This window comes from Jaculus jaculus, chromosome 8 (genome assembly GCF_020740685.1).
Source record: "Jaculus jaculus isolate mJacJac1 chromosome 8, mJacJac1.mat.Y.cur, whole genome shotgun sequence".
In the NCBI taxonomy this organism is placed as follows: Eukaryota; Metazoa; Chordata; class Mammalia; order Rodentia; family Dipodidae; genus Jaculus; species Jaculus jaculus.
Genome location: NC_059109.1, coordinates 18461722 through 18484465, shown reverse-complemented (window position 1 = coordinate 18484465; position 22744 = coordinate 18461722). Strand labels below are relative to the sequence as shown.

At 46.1% G+C, this 22744-nt stretch overlaps 1 protein-coding gene across 1 annotated transcript; it reads left to right on the top strand.

The window, feature by feature from the left end:
• The first annotated feature begins 8330 nt into the window (after nt 1–8330).
• Nucleotides 8331–21215, top strand: Tdrd6 (tudor domain containing 6). Its single transcript, XM_004652957.2, has 5 exons — nt 8331–14370; nt 15328–15452; nt 17488–17577; nt 20182–20245; nt 21175–21215. Exons 1-5 carry the CDS (start codon nt 8331–8333, stop codon nt 21213–21215), a joined length of 6360 nt encoding a protein of 2119 aa, XP_004653014.2.
• The last annotated feature ends 1529 nt before the right edge of the window (nt 21216–22744 follow it).

Below are 22744 nucleotides of genomic sequence, written 5' to 3'. Positions count from 1 at the left end.
GGGTGTGAGACATTTATAGTTGCCAAAGGAATACTTATACTTCATGGTCATAATTTTGGTGTACCAAGTATTCCTAATTAACCTACTTATTTATTCTCTGGCTAAAAAGGATGAGTAGCTAGTTATTACATGATGGACAGACTCACGGGCAGAGGAGAGGAACATACCATTGGAGCTGCTTTACCTACTGCAGACGGAATTAGTCTACTTTGATTTCTGTGATATGCTTTCCTCATGATGGAGACATCGTGTGCAGTGTTCTCGCTGCTCAGTCAGTCTCCAGTGGCCTTCCTTACTGCCAACTCCTTCACTTTCAGTCTCCAAAGCTCTGCTCTTAGACTTTCTTCAACTCTTACTCTTTTGCCAGGAAAGGCCACACAATTCTGTGATGTTCACTGCTACACTCAAGTTGGGCAATTCCCAGACACCTAACAGGCACTCAGTAAATGCTAGATTTTACCATGGTTGTTTTTAAAAGTATTTTATTTTCTATGTATTTGAGGAAGAGAAAGAGGCAGATAGGAAGAGCTGGTGTACCAAGGCCTCTAGCCACTATATTTTTAAAAAGAGTTTGGGCAGAAGTATCTTGTGGAGGTAGGTAGTATTATGCCCAGAAGCCACAGTTTGTCGTAAGAAAAATTTCAATGCCAGGACTAGATGCCTTCCAATAAGTTGTTGGCCAGGGAGGCTCCTGATCCCCCCACAAATATTACAGGGTATTGCCAAGGCTCTTAGCTGCCCACCAGAATGAGATGGTAAGACCCTATCACTGAAGATTGCACATGCTTGGGCTGCAGGTCATTGAGAAATCAAGCTGGAGCTGAGCTGGAACCCATCTGCCTATTAACTACCCGTTGATACCAGGTAACAGATCCCTGTTATCTACCAGGATGTTAATAAGATCTATATAGCTGGCTGGGGAAGAAAGGTCATCCATGATCTTAACCAGCAGACCCTAGTTAAAGATCCTGCAAGCTTTATAGCTGGCCCAATATATTATAATGGTAATATGTCTATTGGGGGGAAAACAAGTGCTCTGTGATTAGACTTGAGGCCTGTTCCACAAAGGGGAACCTGGTACAAAAACCCAATCCAAAGCCTATGGCTTGGAGGGTCATAAGCTCTAGCAGGAAAACTACTACTATGGTTGTTTGGCTAAATTAATATATTATGCCCACAAAACTGCCCTCTACATACTTATGTTTATGCCCGTATATTTACTCTCCACTTTTGCTTGAAGAAGCCTCTCTTTTCGGATGATAATGACCACTAGGGTGACTCAAATCTCGCCAAAGTCCTGAGAAGTGATGGTGGACTGTTCAGCACTAAATGAGACATCTCTATCCCACCCTCCAAAACTCAGGTGCCACTGTAGAAGAGATGGCATAAAGAATGGAAGAGCCAAAGGAAGGAATACTTACAATGCAATCTTCTAGACACAGAGTGATCTTAGTATTCAGGACGCCACTGTGGCTGGTGGTACCTACAAAACACCTGCATAATAGGAGAAAATGATGATGACATCAACATAGAAGAGAGACTAGTTGGAAAGAAGATTGGATCTCGTGGAGGGAGGATTTGGGAGAGGGGAAAGATAGGCTTGTGGGAGGGAATTATGTTATATTTATGGGAATTGTCAATAAAAATGTCAAAAGGAGAAATGTGTACAGAACACATGTCTAATAAAGGACTTGTATCCAAAACATGTGAGTGTGCTTACAACTCCAAAGTAAGATGGCAGCCCACGCAAAAGTAGGAGAAATACACGCCACACAAGAAAATGCATAATAGCACAAAAGCATATAAAGAGATGGCTTAGCATTGAAGGTGCTTGCCTGCGAAGCCTAAGGACCCATGTTCAACTCACCAGATCCCATGCTTGCACATGCCCAGGGTACATGCATCTGGAGTCTGATTTCGGTGGCTGAGGCCCTGGCATGCCAATATTCTTTCTCTCTCTCTCATGTCTATCTAATTTTTTTAAATGGTCAATATCTTTAGGAAATAATTTCAAAGCACTGTGAGCTACTACTATAGCAAAAAAAAAAAAAAAGAGTGGGCCTGGGGAGATGGCTTAGCCATTAAGGCATTTGCCTGTGAAGCCAAAGGACCTAGGATCGATTCCCCAGGACCCATGTTAGCCAGATGCACAAGGGGGCACACGCTTCTGGAGTTCGTCTGCAGTGCCTGGAGACCCTGGAGTGCCCGTTCTCTTTCTCTCTGCTTCTTCCTCTGTCTCTCTCTCAAGTAAATAAATAAATAAAAGATGGCTAAAATTAAAGGGACTGATGGCACCAAGTGCTGCTGAGAACAGAGGACAATTTATGTTGATGTGGTTATGGGAGACATTTTGCTACATTTCTTATAAAGTTGAAAATACACTTGCCACCTAGCCTCCCAGTCCCATTTCTAGTATTTATCCATGCATATATACATCTACACAAAAGTATGCACGTGAATGGTTTACAAAAGCTTCATTGAGAATCACCCAAAAAAAGAGAAGGAGGCAGAGGGAGAGAGAGAGAAAGAGAATGGGCACGCCAGGGCCTCCAGCCACTGCAAACACTGAACAGAAGTCTTCTCATACCTTAAAAGTGATGTGGAATTACAGACTCAACACTCACATTGTATTTTGTTCAGAGTTCTCTATGTACAGAGAGGGCTAAGCACAAAAAAAGAGAAAAATGTGTCTGTTTTTTCCAATTTCCTCACATCATATCTTCATAAAAATACTAAAATTAATGTATTATTCAAATATCTTACAGACACATACCATCTCTGGCTTTATTCTTCCCCCTTTAATCTTTAAATATTAGTATTCTAATTAAAATAGCTCCTCTCTTCTTTTCTGAAGCCAAATGCCTCATAAGACTAATAGGAGTGAGGTATTTTATATAATTTTTATATATCTCAAAAATTTGATTAATAAAGCATGGGCAGTAACATAGCTGGGTCTTAGTCATAGTGAAAGGGTCTGATTTTTCTGATTTTTAAAAATTTATTTGCAAGCAAAAAGAGATAGAGAAAAGAGAGACAGTGAAAATGGGTACATCAGGGCATGCAGCCATTGCAAAGGAACTCCAGATGAAGATGCCACCTTGTGCATCTGGTTTTACGTGGGTACTGGGGAATCAAATTATTCCATTAGGTCGTTAGGCTTTACAGGCAAGTGCCTTAACTGCTGAGTCATCTCTTCAGCCTGGGTCTGATATTTTTTTTTTTAAGTTCCACTTCTCCTTCCAGCAGCAGAATAGGACATAATAAATTAAATCTGAGCTGGGGAAATGGCTTACTGGTTAAGGTATTTGCCTGTGAAGCCTAAGGACCCTGGTTTGATTCCCCAGGACCCACATAAGCCAGATGCACAAGGGGGTCCATATGTCTGGAGTTTGTTTGCAGCAGCTGGAGGCTCTGACGTGCCCATTCTGTCCCTCTCTCTCCCTCTCCCCCCCCTCTCTCTCTCCCTCTTTCTCTCTCTCTCAAATAAATAAATACATTTATTAAAATTTGTTTTTAAAACATAAAGCTACTATAAAGAAGAGGTGGGATACTTGAAATACCCAGGGGCATGCCAGCTTGTCCATCCAGTGTGATGGCCACACTCTGCCATCCTAGACTTAAGGTGTTTAGGCATAGAGTGAAACCATAGGCCAAATTAAATGGAAAACAAATTTTTAAAAAATGGCTAGAGATGTAACTCCCTACCGAAACACCAGCCAGGAACATGTACGGCGCTAGATTCAATCCCTAGTACCTCAGAAAAAAAAATTAAAATGGATGACATTTGAGTACCCACAAGCCTATGGTCTATAACAGTTTGGTTCTTTTGCTTGTACCTTAAGTACTGAAACTGTTTCACATGCTTGGACAATTTCAAGCAATAGATCATTTCATAATAAACCTACTCCTTCCACTAGTACATACATAGAATCAAATTTGCTTATGCTTGCCTTAAACGTGTGTTGAGTATAAGCAGTCCAGCACCATGTGAAGCCCTGAGAATGTATAAATAACCAAAAAGAGTTCCCACCTTCAGCGTTCATACTGTGATAGTAAGAAGGAATAAATAGTCTATGGATTTGAAACATAATGTAGCACCACATAAAGGGCAGAAATAGGGCTGGAGAGATGGCTTAGTGATTAAGGTCTTTGCCTGCAAAGCCTAGAAGACCCAGGATTAACTCTCCAGGACCCACATAAGCCAGATGCACAAGGGGACACATGTGTCTGGAGTTCGTCTGCAGTGGCTGGAGGCCCTGGTGCGCCCATTCTCCTTCTAATCTACCTTTCTCTCTCTCTCTAATAAATAAATAAAAATATTTAAATAAAGGACAGGAATAGTCACTTCTGCCTAGGTGAATAGTGTGGTCAAAAGCAAGAGATGTGTGAGTTAGTCTTGTTAAATACATGCCTTCTGTGGCAGGGTTCTACGCGTAGAAGCAGCTCGCTTCAAAACTCCCTACGTAGTGAAGGACGGGTGACGCTAAACTCCTGATTCTCTTGCTCCATGTCCTGAGTACTGGGATTTATAGGCCTGTGCGGCCACACCTGCTTTATAGGGTGCTGAACCCAGGACCTTCTGCATGCTAGGCAAGACTCTGCCAACTAAGGCACATAGTCAGTTCTAAATATTTTAGGTACCTAGTCAGTTCTAAATATTTAAAAAATATTTTTAAATCAAATGTTTGCCTTCCTCCTGTAATGAATATGAAAGAATTACACAAAAATCAAGAAAACAAACTCAACTTTTCAGAGACAAATTCATCATGGAAAAGTCAGTTTTTTTGTTTGTTTTCTGGTTTTTCAAGGTAGGGTCTCACTCTAGTCCAGGCTGACCTGGAATTCACTATGTACTCTCAGAGTGGCCTTGAACTCACAGTGAATCCCCAACCTCTGCCTTCCTAGTGCTGGGATTAAAGCCGTGCACCACCACGCCTGGCTAAAGTCAAAGTTTTGGGAAAAAAAAAATCAAACTGGTTCATTCATCAGCTAATTTAAACATACCACTTGTAATATGCATTTCCCCACCCCATGCTAGCTTCTAAAAATCAGCAAATGGTCTTTACCAAAAAGAGTCTGCAGGCTGGTGGGAAGACCAGATGATAAATTTCAATATAATACTAAAAGTGCCACAAAAAAAGGAGGACAGGGCTAGGTAAAAAAGCACTCAGTAGCTTCTAATCTGGACAAAGTAAAACATGCTATTAGACTAGAGTCAAATTAAGCACTGTCTTACTGTGTGTTTAATTATCTGACGGTGTCACAAAAACATGATCTCAGGGCTGGAGAGATGGCTTAGTGGTTAAGCGCTTGCCTGTGAAGCCTACAGACCCCGGTTCGAGGCTCGGTTCTCCAGGTCCCACGTTAGCCAGATGCACAAGGGGGCGCACGCGTCTGGAGTTCGTTTGCAGAGGCTGGAGGCCTGGCGCGCCCATTCTCTCTATCTCCCTCTATCTGTCTTTCTCTCTGTGTCTGTCGCTCTCAAATAAATAAATAAATAAATAATTTTTAAAAAATGATCTCAGACAAGACCGAGTTTGTACTGAGCAACCTCGCAGGGCACATTCCCATGGGACATGTGCACAGCCAAAAGGAGTTCTTTTGTTAGGGAAAGTACACCTGTATACTGTGAAGGTTATAGCTACAAAGTGCCAATAGTAGGTAATCAGTTAAGGAACTTAAAGACAGCACATCTAGGGATAATTTATATTTTATTTTTATTTATTTATGGGAGAGAGAGAGAGAAAGAGAGAAGTGGGCATGCCAGGGCTTCTAGCCACTGCAAACAAACTCTAGATGTATGCACCACCATGTGCATCTGGCTTACGTGGGTTCTGGGGAATTGAACCTGGGTTTTTAGGCTTCACAGGCAAGTACGTTATGCTAAACCATGTCTCCAGCCCATGGGGATCATTTATAAAGACTAATCATCAAAAGAGTTTAAGCATGAAAGGGAACAGCAGGCTTATTTAGGAAAAACAGCAGACAGAAGTGAGAGCTGTTGATACCATCTGCAGACTTGCCAGAAGGATGCCTTACTGGATAAGGCAGGCAGCTGAACTGTCAGATCAGAACAGAAAACAATGGGTAGAAAGCAGCATACAAGATTAACAAAGAGAATCACTGCTGAAAATCAACACTGTATCAGTAAGGCACAAATGGGGTGGGTTTAAAGTTCAACTTTAGGGGAGGGACCATATTACAACCTATGTTAAAAAAAATTCATCACGGCTGAAGAGATGGCTCAGCAGTTAAGGCCTGCAAAACCTAGTGACCTGGATTTCAATCCCCAGTATGCATGTAAAGCAAAGGGGCACATGCCTCCGGAGTTCCTTTGCCGTGGATGAGGATCCTGGTGCACCCATTCTCATTCTCCCTCTCTTTCTCCTTGCAAATACATGAATAAAAATATTAGGGGCTGGAAGGATGGCTTACCAGTTAGGGCACTTGCCTGTGAAGCCGAAGGACCCCGGTTCAATTCCCCAGTACCCACATAAGCCAGATGCACAAAGTGGCACATGCTGCTGGAGTTCATTTGCAGTGGCTAGAGGCCCAGGAGCGCCCATCCTCTCTGTCTCTCTTCTCGCTCACTCTCTCTCACACACACAAATAAATAAATATTTAGAATTTTTAAATATTTTCAAAAAGAAAGTCCAACTTTAAACCCCAACATTTAATATTTTGAAATGAGGAATGAAATAACAAGTTCAGACAAACTGGGAAGCCCCTAGGGATGCACATAATTTTACAAGTGCACCAAAAATCTAACGTTCCTAGGAGTGGCTTATAGTTTGTTTAGACTTCCCATGCCACCCCATCCTGCTTGAAAAACGAAGGGTTTCCTTAGCAAGTATTAGTGAGAAGGGGAGAATATTTCTGCTATAGCAGACACAACAGGAGTTTAAAGTTGTATTTCAGGCCTCCTGGCCTCTGATGAGTGTATTTCCATGCTAACTCTGAATACAACATAAAGAATGCTTTCATGCCTTGAATCCCAGCACTCGGGAGGCAGAGGTAGGAGGATCGCCATGAGTTCAAGGCCACCCTGAGACTACATAGTGAATTCCAGGTCAGCCTGAGCTAGAGTAAAACCCTTCCTCGAAAAACCAAAAAATAAATAAAAAGAATGCTTTCAACGTTGGATATCAGAGTTAGGTGACAAAGGCAGTCATGACAGAGAAATGCAGGGAAGGAACCACTGGCCTCATGCGGGTTTTCTCTCTCTCTCTCTCTCTCTCTCTCTCTCTCTCGTGTGCGTGTGCGTGTGTGTGTGTGTGTGTGTGGTGTTTTTGAAGGTCTCTGAACACTTTTTAAGCGAAAACTAATTTATTGTATTAATTGGAAATGAGGCTCACTCTGTTGAAAGAAATTCATACTCGGTGCTGAGAACTAAATCAGAAACCTATGGCTTGAAGGTCACAGGCTCCCACTGTTCTTTACCCGGTTTGTCTATGTTCATTCCTTTGGAGCCATGCTGCTCTCACTCTAGGTTGGAAAAATATGTGTTTTTCAAGACCCATCAGTACTTCAAGAAAAGAAAGCCGACTGTCTGGCAAAAGAAGAGACATTATATCACATCTGGTCCCCTAAGTTGATTTGGAAACAACTAACAACTCGGTCAGGTCATGACGCTGACACAGGTGCGGACGATGAAACGCGTTCACAGACCAGACGGATAAGCGAGCAGCTGCAGCGATGGTGGGGGAGAGCGGGGCGGGGTCAGCAAATTCACCAGGCCAAAGCTAAGGCACGAGCCTGGGCATGGTGGCACCAGAGGTCTCCCGGGAGTTCGGGCCTCAACGCCTGGGAACGCGCCCCTCGACCACCGTTGACACCTCCACGTCTCCTTCCTGATTCTCCGGTAGAACGCCCACGGCTCCAGAGGTGCTTGGGCACACCGCCAGCGCTGCCCAGCCCGCCTCGGAAGTGGAAGTGGAGGTCACTTCCTGTTTCCTGACCCTGGCCAAGACTCAGCATTAGAGCCTCCCAATCCCGGGCATTCCCTGGGACGACCCCTCAGCATCCCCAGCCCCCAGCCCCTCAGGACCCTCCCTCCCGGGGGAGCCTGGCCGCTCCCAGCGCCCGGTAACCCCGGGTGCCCCTCCGCGTGCGCCCCGGAGCTGCGCGGCGCTCTGGGGCGGTTGACCGGGTCCTACCAGTCGGCGAGGGTCCCCAAGGCCGTGCGCCACGCCCTGTGCCAGGCGCCCTCTCGCCTCCTCCTCCTCCCTCCTCGCCCGCAGCATCTCTCCGGTTCCCCGGGTTGGCCTTGGCGTCGCTGGTACCCACCTCGCTCCCCGGCTTGGAGGACGAAGCGGATCGCCATGGCGGAGATGAACTTGACCCCGGGGCTACCGACGCCCGGTACGTCGCTGGTCCTGCGGGTGTCCTACGTGGACGTCCATCCCGACGTGATCCCCGTGCACCTGTGGGGCCTGGTGGGCCAGCGCCGCAAAGAGTACGTGCAGCTGAGCCGGGAGATCCAGGACGCGGCGGCCACGCGGGGCCCGTGGGCTCCGAGCGGCACGTCGGCCTCGCCGGGGGAGCTGTGCCTGGTGCAGGTAGGGCTCCTGTGGCATCGCTGCCGCGTGGTGAGCCGCCAGGCGCAGGAGAGCCGCGTCTTCCTGCTGGATGAAGGCCGCACCATCACGGCCGGCGCGGGCACGCTGGCGCCCGGGCGCAGCGAGTTCTTCCACCTGCCCTCGGAGGTGCTGGGCTGCGTGCTGGCCAGCCTGGTCCCCTCGGCAGGCGGTGGCACGGGCGGAGGGGAGCCGCAGCACTGGTCGCCGGGGGCCGTGGACTTCCTCAGCAACCTGCAGGGTAAGGAGGTTCAAGGACGGGTCCTGGATGTGCTGCTCCTGCATCGCCTGGTCTTGTTGGAGGTGCCCGCCGTGTGCCAGCAGATGCAGGAGCTCGGCCTGGCCCGCCCCGTGCCCGACAGCCTCTTCCGCACGTTGCTCAAACGCTACCTGAGCACGGCCGGGCTGGGCACCGAGACCCCGATGCTCCCCAGGGTCTTGTCCAAGCAAGTGCAGCCTGGCCTGGATTACTTCTATCCGCAGCTGCAGCTGGGAGTGACGGAGCCCGTGGTGGTGACCCAGGTGTGCCATCCCCACCGCATCCACTGCCAGCTCCGGAGCCTCTCCCAGGAGATCCGGCGGCTCTCTGAGAGCATGGCTCACGTATACAGGGAGTCCCCGAGGACAAGGGATGAGAACTCGGCCAGCGGCACCTGGGAGGAGAAGGAGGAGAGCCCAGACAAGCCGGGCTCTCCCTGTGCTTCCTGCGGAATGGATGGACAGTGGTACAGGGCTCTCCTGCTCGAGACGTTCCGGCAGCAGCGCTGCGCCCAGGTGCTTCATGTCGACTTCGGAAGGAAGGAGTTGGTGAGTTGCAGCAGCCTTCGCTACCTGCTGCCTGAATATTTTCGAATGCCCGTGGTCACCTACCCCTGCGCTTTGTATGGACTCTGGGACTGCGGCAGAGGCTGGTCGCGGTCACAGGTAGGGGATCTGAAGGCTCTGATCCTGGGCAAGGCAGTGAATGCTAAGATCGAGTTTTACTCTTCCTTTGAGCACGTGTATTATGTTACCCTGTACGGAGAAGATGGAATTAATCTCAACAGTGCGTTTGGGGTACAGTCATGTTGTTTGGCTGACCAGTTCCTTCAAAGCCAGGGAGTAGAGGAGGAAGATGAGGAGGCAGAAACAGAAGCAGTATTTGAGTCTCTGTCCCCTGATGAGGAACTGGATGAAGAGGTTCCACTGTCAGCTTTGAGGTCTATCAGGTTAAAGGTAAACACCTTCTATGATGCTCAGGTTGAGTTTGTTAAAAGTCCTTCTGAGTTTTGGATCAGGTTGAGGAAACACAATGGTATCTTTGCCAAGCTTATGAGGAGGATGTGCAGTTTCTACTCCTCAGCCAGTAAGCTGGATGGTGTGGTTTTGAAACCAGAACCGGATGACCTCTGCTGCGTCAAATGGAAAGAAAATGGCTATTTCCGCGCTGTGGTCACCAGATTAGACAGCAAGAGTATGGGCGTGTTCCTGGTTGACCGAGGCAATTCAGAAAATGTGGACTGGTGTGATGTGAGAATGTTGCTTCCTCAGTTCAGGCAGCTGCCAATCTTGGCTCTGAGGTGCACCCTGGCTGACATCTGGCCCCTGGGCAAAACCTGGAGCCAGGAGGCAATTTCATTCTTTAAAAAGACTGTACTCCACAAAGAGCTGGTCATCCATATCCTCGATAAGCAGGATCACCAATATGTCATAGAGATTCTTGATGAATCGCGCACGGGTGAAGAGAATATTAGTAAGGTCATTGCTCAAGCTGGATACGCCAAGTATCAGGAATTTGAAACAAAGGAAAATGTCCTACTAAATGCCCACTCCTCAGGGCATGTTTCAAGCCATTTTCTGGCAGAGAATAGCAAAATACCTTCTGCAAAGAAAGGAGAAGAACAGAAGGGCAAGAAAGATCTTAAAGCCACATCGGTTGCAGGAGGTTTGACTGACACAACAGGCCTTGCAAAGGTTTCAACTGGGCAAGCTGTGTCAGAAAAAGAGAAAACCACATCGGATTATTCTCTTCTTACATTAAATCTCTTGAAACCTAAGCCAGGCTTCTGCTGCAGAGGAGAGCTGGAAGTCGGAAGCACCGTTGAAGTGAGAGTGTCTTGTATTGAAACCCCTGGCCTGTTCTGGTGTCAACTGGCCAGGAATGTACAAGCACTGGAAACACTCATGTGCGACATTCAAGACTATTGCAAAAACGTGCCAGCTCCTTACGAGGGGACCACACGAGCTTGTCTGGTGAAGCGAACAGCAAACGGAAGATGGTCCAGAGCTCTGATTAGCGGGGCGCAGTCTTTAGAGCATGTCAGCATACTGTTTGTAGACTATGGAGACAAAGAAGTAGTACGTACGGAAGACATACGCTCAGTTAGTGATGAGTTTCTCAAGGTGAGAGCTCAGGCTTTTAGATGCAGTCTTTATAATCTAATTCAGCCAACTGGTGAAAATCCCTTTGTCTGGGATGAAAAGGCAACACAGGCTTTTCATGGTTTCATAGATAACGTATGGGAAAATAACCTGGAATTAAAATGCACAGTATTTGCGTTGGCCTCAGGACATGACGAAGAACTGTTTAATGTTGTGGATTTGTTAACACCCTTTCAGAGTGCCTGCCATTTTTTAGTAGAAAAGAGACTCGCAAGACCAGTCAAGCTTCAGAAGCCTCTGGAACCTTCTGTCCAGCTGCATTCTTACTACTACTCCACACACGATCTGAAAATTGGCAGTGAAGAATTGGTGTACATCACACATGTTGAAGACCCATGGTCGTTTTACTGCCAACTGGCAAGAAATACAAATATTTTGGAGCAGTTGTCGTACAGCATTATACAGCTAAGTAAGGTTTTGCTGAATTCAAGAACATCTCCCTTGTTCCCTGGAGCCTTGTGCCTTGCCAAGTACACCGATGGAAACTGGTATCGGGGGATAGTAAAAGGAAAAGAGCCAAACAAAGTCTTCTCTGTTGACTTTGGGAACACATACGTAGCAAGTGATAACCTGCTGCCCATACCTCGTGATGCATATGATGTTTTGCTTTTGCCCATGCAAGCTATTAAATGTTCATTATCTGATGTTCCTGATCGTATTCCAAAAGAAGTCACCACATGGTTTCAGGAGACTGTTTTGGATAAGTCACTGAAGGCCTTAGTTGTAGCAAAACATCTAGACGGAAGACTGATTATAGAACTCTACGATGACAGTATCCAAATTAATGCCAGCATCAATGAGAAATTGGGCCTGCTTGGTTATGAAGGTAGAAGGCGAAGTAAAGAAAAAGAAAATGAAACCATCCTCCATACCACTGAAATTCTCGAAGGAAATAATGAAAAGGTGCCACCAACCGAGTATTTAAGTAAATCAGGAGAAAGCAAATCACACAGTGTAGAGATTTCAAGAGAATCGGGCAAACCTAAGGTCGGCCCAGCAGTTAAGGAGTTCATGTGTTCACAGTATTCACCAAAGACAAGCTTGGTCACTCAGTATCAGGACTCTGCTGGAAACAAAAATTATCAAATGTTTCCATTCACAAGAGAAAAGAAGGGAGAAAAGTTTGCTGAGCCACCTTTGAAAGCCACAAAACCAGAAGCCAGTCTTCCAGAGAGAATAGGTGACTCAGGTCACAAAGATCTACCTCTTAAGCTTTGTGAGTTCCCGCAGAAGAAGGTCATGCCTGGCTTTAAAACGACTGTATATGTTTCACATATCAATGGCCTCTCAGATTTCTATGTTCAGCTACTAGAAGATGAAGCTGAAATTAATAACCTTTCAGAGAGACTGAATGATGCTAGAACAAGGCCCCAGTATCACACAGGCCCACCTTGGCAAAATGGAGATGTGATATGTGCTGTTTTCCCAGAAGACAGTTTATGGTACCGGGCTGTTGTTAAGGAACGACAGGCCAATGACCTTCTCTCTGTACAGTTTATAGATTATGGCAACACGTCTGTCGTTCACACGAACAAGACAGGCAGACTTGACCGAGTTAATACTGCGTTACCAGCACTGTGTCTCCATTGCTCCTTAAAGGGGCTTTTTCTCCCTGACATTATGAACTGTAAGGAAATGGTACAATACTTTACCCAAAGGACTGACGAGACGCAAATAAGATGTGAATTTGTTAAATTCCAAGACCGATGGGAAGTTATTCTTGCTGATGAGCATGGGGTCATAGCGGAAGATATGATTAGCAGATACACTTTCATTGAACAGTCTCAACTAGGCCTTTCTACTCAGTTAATGACAGGGGACCGTTCAAAGCCTGCGAACAAATCAGACCCCGACACACCAGTGCTTCTTAACTGGTATAATCCCACAACGAAGTTGGTAAGAGCCTATGCCACCGTGATAGATGGACCCGAGTATTTTTGGTGTCAGTTTGCTGATACTGAGAAGCTCCAGTGTTTAGAAGCAAAAGTTCAGAGGGCTGCAGAGCAGATACTTGAGTGGAGGGATTGTCTCCAGTGCCCCCGGGTTGGCGATCCTTGCATCGTGAAATACCGGGAAGACGGACACTATTACAGGGCCCTTATCATCAGCATTTCTGACGACTCTCTTGTGTCTGTCAGACTCATAGACTTTGGCAACGTTGAAGAGTGTGTAGACCGCAAAACCCTGTGGAAAATCCCTCCTGAGCTCCTGTCGGTTCCCATGCGAGCTTTTCCGTGTTGCCTTTCGGGATTCAGTGTCTCAGGAGGCGCATGCTCTCCAGAGGGCAACGATTATTTTTATGAAATAGTCACAGAGGATGTGTTGGAGATAACGATACTAGAAATCAAAAGGGACGTTTGCGGCATCCCTTTGGCAGTCGTGGAGTTGACAACCAAAGGTGAGAACATCAGCGAGAAGATGAAGCAATACTCTAAGAGCGGCGTGGCGAAACGCAATCTTTACTACGAGAAGCACAGCCCAGAGCGGAAGCGGGTGCAGGGGCACCCCAGCTTCAACCTCGGCCTGAAAAAACCGTGTAGTAAAGCTGCGCAAGGGAACCCATTCTTTGTGAAGCCACAGATGGACGAGGGCTCTGAAAGGATCGAGAAAGATCCCAACATCACTGAAAGCAAACCCAGTAAGTTTTACGAGCGTGGCCCTCGGGACATTTTTGAGGCTTTTAAAAACCTGTGCAAAAGCCACGATGAAATGGCAGCCGAGAGAGTAGGAGGCAACACGGACTACCGTTCTGCCAACAAAGCTAAGTTTGACGAGAAATACCTACTGTCGGGATTCAACCCCCACGCTAGCGAGGCCAAGGACATACTGGAACGGAATTCACTAGAAGTGCCGCTGTCTCCCGATGAGGAATCCACAGAGGTCGTAGACCTGGAATCCATCGAATTACAGCATTCCCCTACCCCAGATGAAGAGAGAGAGGAGCTCGGCCTGGAGTCACAGATGGATGAAATGCTGTCCCAAGAGTGTGGGGCCGGAGCCATCCTGGAACCATTTATGGTGCAGCTTCCCCTCGACTGGGAAGATGACAAGGAGCAGGAAGCAGAACACACAGCGCCGTTGTCGTCGGATGAAGACCTAAGTCCTTTGCCCGTCCGTCCTAGTGAGAAAACCCAGGAATCCAGTTCTGCCGAGGACGTGAAGCCCCCGAGCAGCGTGGGCTTTTCCAGCGACTGGCAGGGGGTGTCGCCACATCTCCACGGGAGGGACTGTGATCCCCACTTACACACTGCAGTGAATATATTTGAAGAAGAGTTTTCCCAGTACAAAACCAGGGGCACCATCGCTTCACTGATGCCTCTGTTCTCTGAAGAAGACTCCCGAGGTGGCCGGGCCTTACCAGATGATGTGTCAGGTATGTGAGCTGGCTTTCTTTCACATCATGTCTTTCAGAAGTCCTTATTTGTTTCAAAGAAAGGGGGAATAATCATCGTATGAGTTGGTTAGTGCTTTGGAAGAAAGCTTAAACACAGGGAAAAGAATCAAATTGGGAGTTAAAAAAATATTTATGTAGTTATTTGCAAGCAGAGAGAGAGAGAGAGAGAGAGAAGAGAGACAGAATGGGTGTGAATGAGCCTTCAGCCTCTTTGTGCATCTGGCTTTACATGGGTACTGGGGAATCAAGCTCACTTGGGCCCTAGGTCTTACTGCTTTATCTTTTCTACTGTGTATTAAGAGATCATTAGGCTTTGCAGTCAAGTTCTTTAACCACCGAGCTACCTTTCCAACCCCAAATTTGGATATTTTTAGAAGGGCATTTGAGTTGTTTTTTTTGTGTGTGTGTGTGAGACAGAGTCTGTGTAACCCAACATAGCCTTGAGTTCATGATCCTCCTGCCTCAGCCTCCTGAGTGCTGGGATGACAGACCTGAACCACCACTCCTGGCTATGAAGGGGACCAGATGCTCAGAAAACAGTAGTTGTAAAATCACCATAAAAGAACATCCCCTGGGTGAAATGCTAAACTATTGTGATGACAAATAAAATGAATAAAACTTTGCTCGTGTGTCTCACATGGAGGCATCAAGAGGTCTGCATAGGGCTGGAAAGATGGCTTAGCGGTTAAGCGCTTGCCTGTGAAGCCTAAGGACCCCGGTTCGAGGCTCGGTTCCCCAGGTCCCACGTTAGCCAGATGCACAAGCGGCGCACACGTCTGAAGTTCGTTTGCAGTGGCTGGAGGCCCTGGCACACCCATTCTCTCTCTCTTCCTCTATCTGTCTTTCTCTCTGTGTCTGTCGCTCTCAAATTAATAAATTTTTTTTTAAAAAAAAAAAAGAGGTCTGCATGGAGCCTTACTCTGTTTACTTTGGCAGCGCAACCGCAGGAAACCTACGCACTGACAGGCTTTGCTGTCGGATCCAAATGTGTTGTTTGGTCAAGTCTGAGAAACATGTGGTCCACGTGTGAAATTTTGGAAATCACCGAAGAAGGCACAAAGGTAAGGGGAATGTCAGTGTCACTGCAGGCAGCCCAAGATTTCACTCAGGTTTATCAGACTGGAGAGTTCTCTTAGTAGATACCTCCCTGCCTGTTGTCCTGATGAACTGGTGGGTTCCTCACTGCATACGTACATTATTCCAATGACTGTGTGTGTGAGAGTGGATGTGCACGTATGTGTGCGTGCATGTGCAGGCCAGAGGACAATCTTAGGAGTTATCCTCACACACGGTTTGCCTTCTGTGAGACAGCATCTCTCACTGTGCTGAGCTAGCCAAGTAGGCAAGACGGGCTAGCCAGCAAGCCCCAGAGATCCAGAATTCTCCCCCACTCCATCGCTAGGCTTACAAGTGCACACCACCCTGCCCAGCCTTTTGCCATGGGTCCTTGCGATTGAGTTCAGGACCTCATGCTTGCATGGCAAACACTTTACTGGCTGACCTATCTTACTGGGCCCTATGTGAATAACTTCTTTTAAAAGATTGCATTGTTATTTATTTGAGAGCAAGAGAGAGGAAAAGGCAGAGAAAGAGAGAGAGGGAAGGTGGGAGAGAATGGGCACACCAGGGCCTCTGGCTGCTGCAAGAAAACTTCTGACGCATGTGCTACCGTGTGCATCTGGCTTATGTGGGTACTGGGGAATGGAATCTGGGTCCTTCAGCTTCTCAGGCAAGCACCTTAACCACTAAGTCATTGCTCCAGCCCAATAACTTACTTTACATGGGTTAGTCTCTTTGAACTGATTGTCCACACAGTTAAGTAAGAAGCCTTTGTGATGCAAATCTACCTCAGTTTTGGGGCAAAAATATATAGGGGTTTATTATGATTATTTTTCCTGTAATCCAAAAACAAGCACTTGTATCAGGAACATTTGGCCTGATTATTTTTTAATATTTTATTTTTTTTATTTGAATGTGAGAGAAGGAAAGAAGGAGTACACACCAAGGTCTCTAGCCACTGCAAATGAAGTCCAGATGCATGAATCACCTTGTGCACCTGGTTTTACGTGGGTACTAGGGAATTGGGGAATTGAACTGGGGTCCTTAGTCTTACAGGCAAGTGCCTTAAGGACTGAGCCACCTCTCCAGGCCCTTGATTTCTTTTACATTATACACCCCTGGGCTTTGGCCTGATTCAGAATTTCTGAAAGAATAAATCCAGAATATGAATTTTATACCATTATGGTGGGAGAACAACTAGCCTAGAATATAAAAGTAAACTTCATGAACAGTACAATCCTTTACCTCAGCCTTAGGTCTTACTGCATTACCTTTCCTGCTGTGTACTAGACACCAAACCGCTTGACTTTACGTAGATATGTGTATGGGTGTGTGTATATGGGTGTGCATATACTTTTGCTTGCTGCTTTGATATATTTCATAGCAGTGGTCTATTTTGTTATTTCATTAATTCTAAATTATTCCTCTTTTATGTTTTGTTTTTTGTTTTTTTTTTTTTTTTTTTTTGGTTTTTCGAGGTAGGGTCTCACTCTAGCCCAGGCTGACTGACCTGGAATTCCTCTGTAGTCTCTGGGTGGCCTTGAACTCATGGCCATCCTTCTACCTCTGCCTCTCGAGTGCTGGGATCAAAGGCGCGTGCACCTCCACGCCTGGAAAATTCCCAGTTATTCTTAAAGATTTGCTGTGGCCATTACCCTCATCCCCTGAGATACACTCTAAATTTCCCAGCAATTCCAATCCCCAAGAAGAGACCTTTGCACCTGTCTGAAACTCCTGTGTTTACACATACGGGAGCTGCTGTACAAGTGCATGCGCCGCATTGTGTTGTATTGTCTTTTCCTCTCTAGATTATGAACCCTTGCAGTCTAAACTTCATTCTGACCTTTGCTCTCTAGGCATTCATAATAGATTTGTAGCAGTGAGTTTGAAACATAAAGTTGGATTTAATGTGATTGCACTCATTATCGGGGAAAGTGGTCCATTATAAGGACTGGTGTGAAATAAAAACCATTTACAATTTGGAGAGCTGGCTTAGCTGTCATTTTGTTTTTAACTTGACCTTGTTTCTTTTGGTAGGTTTTGGACCTGTCAAATGGTATAGAGGAGATAGTGAGCCCTGAGAATGTCTGGAACAGCACCCCCAAATCAGGAAAGAGTCCCTCTGAGGTATGAGCTTTGTAAGCATTCATTACGGAGAGCATTGCTGTTCATTTTGAAAGTACTGGGACAACATTCACAGCCCTCATGTTAGGAAAAGCAAAGAGGGAAAAAGTCTCTGTAGTGCCAGGCGTGGTGGCGCACGCCTTTGATCCCAGCACTTGGGAGGCAGAGGTAGGAGGATCACTGAGGGTTCAAGGCCACCCTGAGACTCCATACTGAATTCCAGGTCAGCCTGAGCTAGAGTGAGACCTTCCTATCCTTACATTAGTCTCTCCTCTCCTTTCCGCCTACTTTTTCCTTCTCTCTCTCTCTCACTGTCTCTCACTCTTCTTTGGTTGATGGCTCCTGTATCACTTTGGTTTGCCAAGCCTTTGGCCTTATCGCTCAGGTCTGCCGCATACTTCAGCTCCTCAGGGGTCACTCTGGGATGAACGTGGTTCCCTCCTGTAGGTATCAGGTGTGAGGACTTTGTGGAGCTTCCTTGTTCTGGCAAGCACAGCACAGGGGGATCCTGGGACTTACCTTCAGTTCACATATAGAATCAGCACTAAACTTCTCCCTTATCCATGTCATATGTCCTTAATGCTCTCAAGTTTCCCAGCCCCAAGATGGCAGGACACTCCCGTGCTTCTCCCTAGGCTCCTTGTGTGTGGCCATACAGCTCTCTGTGACGGACCTTGCCCACAGAGTTGAGCAGCTAAGAGAAGTCGGGATCACAGAGCTTGCTGTTTTACCGCCAGCTCCAGCAAATCTCAGGTCTCACTTCCCCTAGGGAACTGGGGTGACGGAACTGAGTTGTTATAGAACCTAGCTGTTTATGAGGGTCCTGGGACTCGAACTCGAGCTGTCTTCTTCTCGGGCCTCCTTAGATCCTCATGCTCACACAAGAAGAGCTCTTAACTGCTCTGGCCCAGGGTGACCAGTCTCAGGGTGGCCTCACATGCTCACACTCACGGCGGTCCTCCCACCTCTGCCCCCCTCCCCCACCCCGAGGGCTGGAATCAAAGGTGTGCGCCACCACAAGCAGCTGGGTGGCTGCCTTTATAGTCGGCGCAGAGCTTTGAGTTGCAGTGAGTGGAAGACAAAAGCTGTGAGGTTTGAGAGTTACAAAATCTGGCAGGGCACCAGCAGACCATCAGCTGAGTCTTCTTACAGTGTATATTTAGACAACGTGAAAGGTTTTGCTGTTAAAACATTGAACTTGGGCTGGAGAGATGGCTTAGCGGTTAAGCACTTGCCCGTGACGCCTAAGGACTCTGGTTCAAGGCTCGATTCCCCAGGTCCTACGTTAGCCAGATGCACAAGGGGGCGCAAGTGTCTGGAGTTTGCTTTCAGGGGCTGGAGGGCCTGGCATGCCCATTCTCTCTCTATCTGCCTCTTTCTGTCTGTTGCTCTCAAATAAATAAAAATAAAATAAAAACATTGAACTTCTCTCTCCGTCTTCTTGACCTAGTTCCAGTTTTGTTTACTTGTCAAAAAGCCTGCTGGGGGCTGGAGGGATGGCTTAGTGGTTAAGGCATTTGCCTGCAAAGCCAAAGGACCTTGGTTCAATTCCCCAGTACCCACATAATCCAGATGCACAAGGGGGCGCACGCATCTGGAGTTCGTTTGCAGTGGCTGGAGGCCCTGGTGCATCCCCTCTCTGGCTCTCTCTCTCTACTAAATAAAAATAAAGTTTAGGGAAAAAAAAGCCTGCTGGGTTTATCTGTATCAGTATTTATTGAGTTTCTTTACCTAATGAATATATTAATTTGAAGAGTCCACAGGCAAATATAAATCTATAGGAAAATACCCTCTAGCTGACCAAGAGAAAAAGAGCCACTTAGGACTATTTAAAATGACAGTCATCTGCATCCAATCTAGCTTTAAGCTACGCTAATGAGCAGACATGTAGAAACTACTATAAGTACATCTTATAGGAGGATGGTTGTGAGTTCGAGGCCAGCCTGGGACTACAGAGTGAGTTCCAGGTCAGCCTGGGCTAGAGTGAGACCCTGCCTCAAAAAACCAAAACAAAACAAAACAAAAACCCTCCTCAGCCGAGGCCACAATGGGTAATGTTTTTGAGTAGCAACTTGTGATGTCTCTCCTTCCTTTGACAACCAGAATTGCCAGGGTTTGGGGCACTTACACACTGTACTACTGTGCAGCATGCTCCAGGAGAACCTGCCATAGAAACACGTATTTGTAGCCTAAAGGATACACTCTCAGACCAGATCATGACAATTTTTTTTTTTTTTTTTTACTTATTTGAGAGTGACAGACAGAGAGGGAGAGGGGGAGAGATAGAGGAAGAGAGATAATGGGTGCTCCAGGGCTTCCAGCCACTGCAAACGAACTCCAGATGTGTGTGCCTCCTTGTGCATCTGGCTAACATGGGTCCTGGGGAATCAGGCCTCAAACTGGGGTCCTTAGGCTTCACAGGCAAGTGCTTAACCACTAAGCCATCTCTCCAGCCCAGATCGTGACAATTTTAGAAGGAATACATTTGCTGTTTTTTTTTTTTTTTTCTTGCCTCTGCCTTGTCTGGGCTCTCATTTCTGATTTAAGTTACTCTGTACTCATAACTTTCAGAAAAATCAATAATAATCCAAAGGTTTCTTTTTTCAGGCTGCACTGCAAACAATGGAAAAGGACCTTTCCTTCATACCACTGGATGACACCTTAATCAAAGGTAAGTTGTATTTTTTAAAGCAAAAGATTTTTAATCCTCAAAATTGGCAAGTCTTAAAAGATGCCGTTACCTTTTATCTCTCAAACAAAATGGCCTGTCAGTTTCCTTGGGTGGTAGTAGTACAAATAAAAAATTGGGGCAGAATGTTTAAATGTGATTAAATTGGGATAAATAACCAAGAGGGAGATTTGTTGAAATGCCAGAAGTTTGTTGGGCAGTTGGTAACATGTAGGGAGTTAGATTCTGTCAGAGCCTGGCGGATTACTATTCTGCAGGACTGTAAAGCTCTCTGGGAGTTGAGCCTCTTATATTTCAGCATGGTCTGTGTGCTCATCTCCCGGGCTTTCCGCTTGGGTTTTTAGTTGGTTGGCATGACAGCATTCTGCATGCCTTCAGTGACTGCACATTTATCCCTAGGTTGAAGATTGTTGGAAGGAGTCAGCCCCATGGGGCTTTGATAGAACATGGGAAAAGACAAACTAATGAAGGGAACAAAGACATGGCTGGATTTGAGCATTGTGATCCTCATTCTAGTATAAAATTTACCAACCAAAATATTTTAAAGTAGGGCGTGGTGGCGCACGTCTTTAATCCCAGCACTCAGAAGCCAGAGGTCGGAGGATCACTTTGAGCTCGAGGACAGCCTTGGTTCCATAGTGAATTCCAGGTCAGCCTGGACTAGAATGAGGCTCTACCTTGAAAAAAACTAAAATAAATCTATAAATATATTAAATCAAATTGATTTGTAAGAACCAGGATATTAAAAAGAAAAAAAAAATCATTTCTGCTCCAGTAATTCTCTGTAGCGATTAGAGTACTCACCTCTCCCCTTTAAAGGATATTAAGTTTATTTTGGCAGAACTCATGGAAATGATTTTCTTGTTCTTGCACTTCTTTCTCAACTTACAGTTTTTCTTTTCTTGCTTCAGAGGAGTCTGGAGGAAGTGCGGATCTAGCCGTGGACCCGTAGATGTGGCCTACGGAAGCAAGTCCTGTGTAGCATCCGCCCAGACCAAGAGTGTTGGAGGAAACTGGAAGGTGTCTTTTCTTTTCTTTTTTGTAACCAATTCGTGTTAGGTCTCAGGTTGCTGACTAGTGTATAGTGGGAATCCTGTACATAGAAGATTAGGCTCTTTCTTTACTCTTTTAGTTTTCTGATGTGTCTACTCAGTTGGGAGAATTTAGTTTGCTAAGCAATTTGTTCCCACGTTCCTGTTCATTTCTTTGCAGTATAGTGTTTCCATTAAGATAGGTTCGCAAGGAGAACCGGGCGCTGCTGCTGAGGGGCCTTGTTAGTGGAACTCCTTGAGAAGTTGTGTTTTGATTTTGAACCCTTGTCGTGTCAGTCTAGTTAAGCATGTAACTATTCTTCTATTTGAATTAAGATATGGCTAGTGCACAGGAGTTGAATAAAGTTTGTCACAAAAGGTGTGGTGGTGTCATTTTGTCTGTGGCCCCACCTCTGCTGTGTAAGTGGGAGTGGGAAAGACTGGTGACAATAAATGTTCTCATTCTTGACTCAGTCAGTACTTTAAATATTGTATTTATTTGCCAGTAAAGGGGGAGAGAGAATGGGCACGCCAGAGCCTAGCTCAAGAGGAGACAATATCACATCTGGCCCCATAAGTTGATTTGGAAATGATCTCCAGATGTATGCGCCACCTTGCACATCTGGCTTTACATAGGTACTTGGGAATCAGACCCAGGTCATTAGGCATTGCAAACAAGCACCATAACTACCGAGCCTTCTCTCCAGCCCTCAGTCAGTGCTTTAAAGGAAATGTTCCAAAACCAGCTCTGAGGTGCATACTAATACTGTCCATATTTTATAGGTGGGGGGGAAAATGAAGGTAGATGAATATATCATTTGTCACTGTGATAATGACTACAGTGGATGAGTTTGACTTACATGCACAGGAGAGAAGATTGGGGAAACTAACCCAGTCCAGGGAATAAAAAGCCTTCAGTGTTAAGCTAAGGCCTTTACTCTCTTTAAGTTTTGTTTTTTTTTAAATATTTTATTTATTTATTTGAGAGCGACAGAGACCGAGAGAAAGCTAGATAGAGGGAGAGAGAGAGAATGGACGCGCCAGGGCTTTCAGCCTCTGCAAACGAACTCCAGACGCGTGCGCCCCCTTGTGCATCTGGCTAACGTGGGTCCTGGGGAACCGAGCCTCGAACCGGGGTCCTTAGGCTTCACTGGCGAGCACTTAACCACTAAGCCATCTCTCCAGCCCTCTTTAAGTTTTTAACACCCTAAATAGGGGCTGGGGCAATGGCTCAGCGGTTTAGGCATTTGATTGCAAAGCCTGGGTTTGATTCTCCAGTACCACATAAAGCCAGATGCACAGACAAGCGAATGCATCTAGAGTTCATTTGCAGCCCTAGTGTGCCTCTCTTTCTGCCTTTCCCCCTCCCCCCTTGCAAATAAATAAATAAATATATTTAAAAAATCTAAATAGCTACAAGGGAGAAGTCTCTGAACAAGTGATGTTGAAC